The sequence below is a fragment of the Zerene cesonia genome, unplaced genomic scaffold, assembly GCF_012273895.1.
Source record: "Zerene cesonia ecotype Mississippi unplaced genomic scaffold, Zerene_cesonia_1.1 Zces_u002, whole genome shotgun sequence".
Taxonomy (NCBI): Eukaryota; Metazoa; Arthropoda; class Insecta; order Lepidoptera; family Pieridae; genus Zerene; species Zerene cesonia.
In genome coordinates, this window is record NW_024045132.1 from 3,016,134 (window position 1) to 3,022,797 (window position 6,664).

The 6,664-nt window shown below is 34.1% G+C and overlaps 2 protein-coding genes across 2 annotated transcripts in view; both read right to left on the reverse strand.

The window, feature by feature from the left end:
• Positions 1-769: 769 nt before the first annotated feature.
• Positions 770-4,039, reverse strand: LOC119838315 (inner nuclear membrane protein Man1-like). The gene is made up of 2 exons (XM_038364198.1): positions 3,927-4,039; positions 770-3,845 (listed from the first exon to the last, which is right to left on the reverse strand). Exon 2 carries the CDS (start codon positions 3,835-3,837, stop codon positions 1,468-1,470), a length of 2,370 nt encoding a protein of 789 aa, XP_038220126.1. The 5' UTR covers positions 3,838-3,845; positions 3,927-4,039; the 3' UTR covers positions 770-1,467.
• Positions 4,040-6,028: 1,989 nt separating this feature from the next.
• The window catches only part of LOC119838364 (fatty-acid amide hydrolase 2-A-like), a 15,987-nt gene continuing 15,351 nt past the window's right edge, over positions 6,029-6,664 (reverse strand). Inside the window, 1 exon segment of the mRNA XM_038364289.1 lies at positions 6,029-6,312. Within this exon segment, the coding sequence (XP_038220217.1) occupies positions 6,151-6,312 (162 nt within the window). The 3' untranslated portion in view covers positions 6,029-6,150.

A 6,664-nucleotide genomic window follows, 5' to 3' on the forward strand; every position in this document is an offset into this window, starting at 1 on the left:
AGGCGTGCGAAGACGCATACTCGGTTCGAAGCATTTTTACACAACAGGTGTGTTTCAGCAGTGAACGTGTTAAATATAAAAGCTGTACCGGTCTTCTGATTAAGCAATATAGAGAGCGCTTGAAAGTAATAAGGTAAGTCGCACGGGAGTGAACCCTTTTTATGTAATGTAACGATGTAATATTTTAAATGATAAATTCATTCAAGGTCATTGACAACCTACAGATTCTCCGACGCTCGGGCCCCACGTTGGGCGCCATTTTGTTGTAATAGTAGGTAACTAGTGGTCCACTAGATGGTGAGTGATTACGACTACCTAAGAAAATATTGAAATGCGTAGCCCGTTTAAAAGGAGTTCAGAATATGGAAAGGATTGGCGACGGGGCTAAAGAAATGGACCGAGAAGAGTGAAGAAAAGGATACCTAAGGACTGCGGGCTGCGGCTGCCCCACTAAGCGACGTACCACAGAAAGTTATCTATCCTAAATCCACATCGTATCATTTGGAATAAATAAATTTAACTAAAAATGTTTCTAGGCAAAATGATTAACCTTTAAAATTATGTGACTTTGACCCGATATTACGGGATACAGACTTACGCGGGTAAAACCGTGGTGCACAGCTAGTGATTACATAAATATAATAGTTCCTGGAGGTAGTAGCCACATTACAAAATCATTTAAAATGTAATTGACAGACTGATCTAAATAAATTTAAAGTAAAATTATACCATATCATGGGTGACGGTGGATGTAAAAAAATATACCATATAATCTTATCATATTTTATTAAAAGTGAAAATCAATCCATAAAAAATAACTACACTAAGGATTAGTAAGAGTTCTTAAACAAAATAAATGTCAATCTTAGAAATTAACACAAATTATTGTTGTGCCATTGCTTTACACAATACACTTTACGGAGAATTAAGATAAAAAACCTATCAAGAAAATCAATTAGAAATATATACTAACTACAAAACTACGACATTTTAAAACAATTTGTTCCAAAACAGTAAATTCAATCAACAAATGCAAGCCATTATGACTCATTTAACTTACATCATAAAAACTATTTTAACTTTGTGATGTCACATATTTACAACATGAACACGAAAAACAAAATTTTATATTCATATTTCTAAAATTTGGATAAGGCATTATTATAGACATTTAGGTCTTATTCGTAATTTACAATTAGTGAAATGCGTATACCAGTTATGTTAACATTACTTTCCGGGCTTACTATTGTGCAAATACTTTATTATGAATCAAACTAAAGACGAAAAGGACAATTGTTAATTCATTTCCAACAAAATAGCACTAAAAGGCAAGTACTTTATTGAATACAACAGCCCATGCACAAAGAAAAAAATGGGACAAGGCATTAAAAAATAAAAATAAATAATCTGTTAGATGACAGGACAATCAATGTCAAGAGTTAAGTCACAAATTAATATAAAAATCAATTATTCATCCCAAGATCTTCGTTGGCGAGAAGGTTTCAGATAGGGGCCAGATGATGGGGAGTTAGGGAATCTTTGCATGTATCGCTCCAAATGCAGATATTTTACAGTTATAAGGCGACCCTCATACCACCAGCCGTGCAAGCTCTTGTAGACTACACCAGCGTCCGACGGACTCGCGCATTTTACATAAACACAGCATGATGACTTTTCAATATCAATATGGAGAATGTTGCAACGGTCACATTTTTCCAATATTACATCTTGGATGATGGTCCTTAGATTTGGATTGGTGTCATTCTTCTCAAACATGCTACGGATTTTCAAACATGGTGTTGGTGAAACAGTCAAGTTATTGACAGATCCTTCTTGAGTCTCGAACGCTTGGCCTTGCCATGAGGCACTGCGTTTGGGGCTATTATGTGATGCTATCCATCTCCAAACCCTGCAATCTTCTCCATCGACAGATTGAACCTCCATGCGAACCCTACTTTCATTCTTCTGAATGAACTTCACAGCTGCATCCCAAACTGAAGCCATTTTCTCTCTATTCTGAGGAGATATTAGTGTATCTCTCACATGGTCCACTGATATGTATGGTTCACCGCTGTCTTCCGTCTCTTGTGATATTACATCAATGATTTGTTCTACCATGGAGTAAATTTCTTCACTTTTCTTCTTTTGGTAGTTTAAATAAAGTTTGTAGCATTTCTGTACTCCCAGTACAACAACAGCAATGACTCCAATTATGATAAATGTAGAACCAGCAGAGTATAGTGTGTTAACAAACAAACACGATACAGGTGTAGATGGATCAGAGAGTGCTAAAGCGATAGTGCCTTTGCTCCGTTGTTGTGCTACAACATCTGTGGTGGAAAGAGGGTTGTATTCTACGTCTTTAGTATACTTATTCTTCAATTGAACAACATTAATTCCCCATCTAGGATTGTGTATAAGCAAAACTTGTAAGTTATTTAAATCCATACGACATTGGCTGATATCTACAGCTTCTGCTCTTACACTAGCAATATCAAGTATTTCCCTTTCAGTCATATATGGCATTACATCTGGCTTATTACATTTATAAGCAGCCGCTCGAGTAGTTAATTCTGGATGTATAACTTTTAACAGATCCTTTGCATAGCTGACTTGTTCTTTGGGCACACAGTTGATACCAGGCCTGTTCCCAGGGATGTTCAGTTGACATATTGGAATTACACTGTTTTGGTCATCTACTACAGATGTTATATCATTTCTTTTCACTATATACATGAAAAATAAGCAAAAAAAAAAAAGAGCAACCAGTGCAACCAGAGCGAGGGACACCAAATTATTCTTCAAAAATTTCTTATCATTGACCGCTTTGTAGTCGACGGCATCGCCTCTAGATACTCCCGTAATATAAGACCTGCGGGGCAATATTGTACTTCCATTTGTTGTGTCTCTGTCCAAATATGAGGTTGTCTTCGGTGGATCAGATTTCAGAGCTGACAATCGTCTTGTGAAATTGCTCAAATATGGGGATTCCACCTCATCTACACTCGATAGGGAAGGCTGATAGTTACTAGCTGACGGTTGGAAAGTACTCGCTGGAGGTTGATATGTACTAGTTGATGGTTGATAATTACTTGCTGATGAGTAGCTCGATGTATAATTGTTAACAGAAGACCTGTCTCCTAAGGTAGATGTCAATCCCAGCCGAGACCTTATTGAATTCAAATGATCAGATGATGATAGTGAAGATGAATAGTTTGTAGAAAGAGAGGGACGAGAGAAAATAGATGATTTTGGTGGACTTTTAGATGTATCATGTGCTGGTAAAGTGCTGGAAATATAGTCACTGGATCGTGAGCTACTACGAAACGGAGTTGAAGTTTTCTTATCAACATCAACATCACTGTCAGATCCAGTCTCATAATCATCCTGATCATTGGCATAGGTACGCGTTACACGACGTGTAGTCACGGTTTCTACTTCTTCGTGTGTTCGTACTGGAGATTTTTCCTCTTCAGACTCAGAACCTTTGTCGGAACCACGCTTTACCGGTGAATCTTTTTTTACCGGTGTACGTCTTCTACTCGTCACTGGTGGCAACATGGCACCACTAGTGGTTACTCGACGATTCCGCTTTTCTTTAGCACTACTTGTGTCTAAATCTGACTCCTCACCACTAGAATAGCGCGCAAGAGAGCGCCTATTCTCCACTTTGCTGTCTATATTGTTTCGAGGCTTGTTTTTGTTATCCAATACCATTTTCAACTTTTTGACCAAAGTTTTTTTTGTGGATGCCGTAATCGGCATAACCGGGAACCCATGCTCAGCTAGTTTTGTGCGAAGCTCTGCATCTGACATTGAATCAACTTGATCGGCCATTATGAAATCTGCAAGAATAATAGGCGATTTTACAACACAGAACTATACAATCACTTGAAAACTCTTTTTGTTATATATTATTCGTTAACCTTTCGTGTTTAATTTGGGCACATAAAATTACGTCAAGTATTACAAACTAAAAATTCACCGGCGCGTCATTCCACACGCGCTAAGAACGTCGTTACATTTATTAAAATATGTTGCCAGTTGAGTTTATTCATGCTCGCTTGGCGTTATAAATTTCTATACTTGCCAGGTTTTAATAATTACTCTTGATTTATAAATTACATATTACAATTATTCATTAGAACAACATTATTCTATTTTTATGTCCATTTCTCTTTCACTGAACTAAGATAAATATAATTTATTTTAAATGGTGCATAAAAAAAGTAAAATTTATAAATTATCTTCATTTTTGATCAGTGGCGGGAATATTAAAGGCGCACGCGTTATTAATATTTAATACCGAAGTTTTCCTGGTTTTTACAAGGAAAGCTTTAAATCCAAATTATATACATTTTGTTGTTTTAAAATTGTAAGTAATTAAAAAAGTCGATTATACATATTATTTATCTATCACTTTTAATTTAAAGTATTGTATTTAAAGCGTAATGCAAAAAAAATACGTATACGTCAAGCAGTCAAAGTACTATAAGTAATGCTGGTATTCAACATGCTTTTGACTATAAGAGCGCACGTTTTGTTGTGGAAGGGTTTTGTATCCAACGGTTACACGATTCTAGCTGTGGAATGCGAAAAAAACCCTTGACAAACGCTGCAAGCTCAACATACCATATAATTCAGGCCGCAGATTGTTCTTCGCATTTCGTTAATTGGTTCTGGATAACATTTCACCCATCATCATATGACGATGTTGTTATAATATAATAGTATCCGTTACATCTAAGAATTATATGTTTACTAACTTTAATAAATAACTAGCTGTGACCCACGGTTGAAACCGCGTAAGCGTGCTGCGTAACCGTATCCCGTAGGAATATCGGTATAAAAAGTGCCTGTGTTATTTCAGTTGTCCAGCTATCTACGAAGCAAAATAGTATTATTATTCACCAATAGATGTCAGGAAAAAAAAAAACACGAATATGACATTATTTCAGTTTGCCAGCTATCTACGAAGCAAAATAGTATTATTATTCACAAAAACCACCAAAAGTCAGGAAAAAAAAAACACGAATAAAATACGAATATGACATTTTCTAAAAAAAAATTTCTAGCTAGATCGATTTATCGACCCCGAAATCCCCTGTATACTAAATTTCATGAAAATCGTTGGAGCCGATTCCGAGATTCCAATTATATATATATATATATATACAAGAATTGCTCGTTTAAAGATATAAGATATTTAAAGGTTTTGGGGGTAATCAATAATAACGAAATCATTACACATGAAGATTTATTTTGTAGCAATACCAAACAATAAAAAACATCAACAAAATAAAAATTTTTCAAGGTAAAATCATATATCATTAGTGAATATACAATTTTATAGATGAAATTTAATAATACAACATTACATTTATTAAATTTATTAATTATTAAAATTTACATTAATAGATTTTTTGTATATTATTTTATTTATTTACAATAAATATCCGTTAAAAAACAGTAACTAGTAGGTAGGTATTTTTTATAAATTTACAATAATAATGATAGCAGGAATAATGTGAAACTTATGACAGTTAATGATTCTTTTTAATTAATTGTCTCTTTAATCTATTTCAAAATACAATTTATGAATCCTCACTGAAACATTAAAGAAATAAATAAGTACTTATCCTAACAATTACTTTCAACTTACACATCAATTCCACGTTATATTAGTGGCTGTATCACATTCATTTTTTAAATTATATAATATGAGCTATGAGTGACGCAAACAACAGAGATGATTCAGAGCTAATTATTATATATATAACCATTAATATAATTTTATGTTTCAGCATATTTTATAATATTCACAATTTTAAAATATCTTAGTACAACATGTGCGCATAAAATAATGACAATACTTTACGCATAGGTATACGAAAGTGGACTTTGAATGCTAATCGTAAAATATATTTTGGCATTTTTTTGATTTATTCATTTAGTTTTACCAGTTTATTTATAGAAACGTATATAAAAATCTGTTTTTAAAAGTGTCTTACAATACGTTTTCAATAAAAATCTGTACATAATTTTAAAAAATAATTACATCTTGATGTTAGCTATATTATTAATGGTTACAACAACATTCTGATATAACAATATAATAAATTATTTACAAAGTGTATAGTAAAATAAAATTTAAGCTTGGGGAAATTGCCAGCCTCCGAAGACTTTTTCCAACTCTTTGGCTACAGCTAAGCACAGGCGGTCTTGATTTGGAGCTGCGATAACCTGCAAAGAGAGTGACTTTCTTATTTGACTTAGTTTTGTTCAGTAGCGTCTCGCTCGAATCAGTCGGGCCTAGCATGCTACTCAGCTATTGTTAAAAGTGTAGTAAATGGAATACAAGCCAGTGAAGGCAGTACTTTTTATTTCAAAATTTTAAAATTCAGTTCCATCAAGAGGCAACAATACAAACTACAAGTTGTAGTGTGATTAATGGTGCCAGTAGCACTAACACACTTTGTAGCATTGGACCACGTTAGCATCAGTTAACCTACGATCCCGCTGCTCGATTTATTGATGAAATGAATTTTACGTAAATGTTGAGATCGCAAGAAACGGATAAGCTTTGCTGATAAAGTAAAATATGATGAAAAATTTTCTGCAAGCATATTTAATTAAGTGTGTTTGCGGGTGTGCGGGTGTGCGG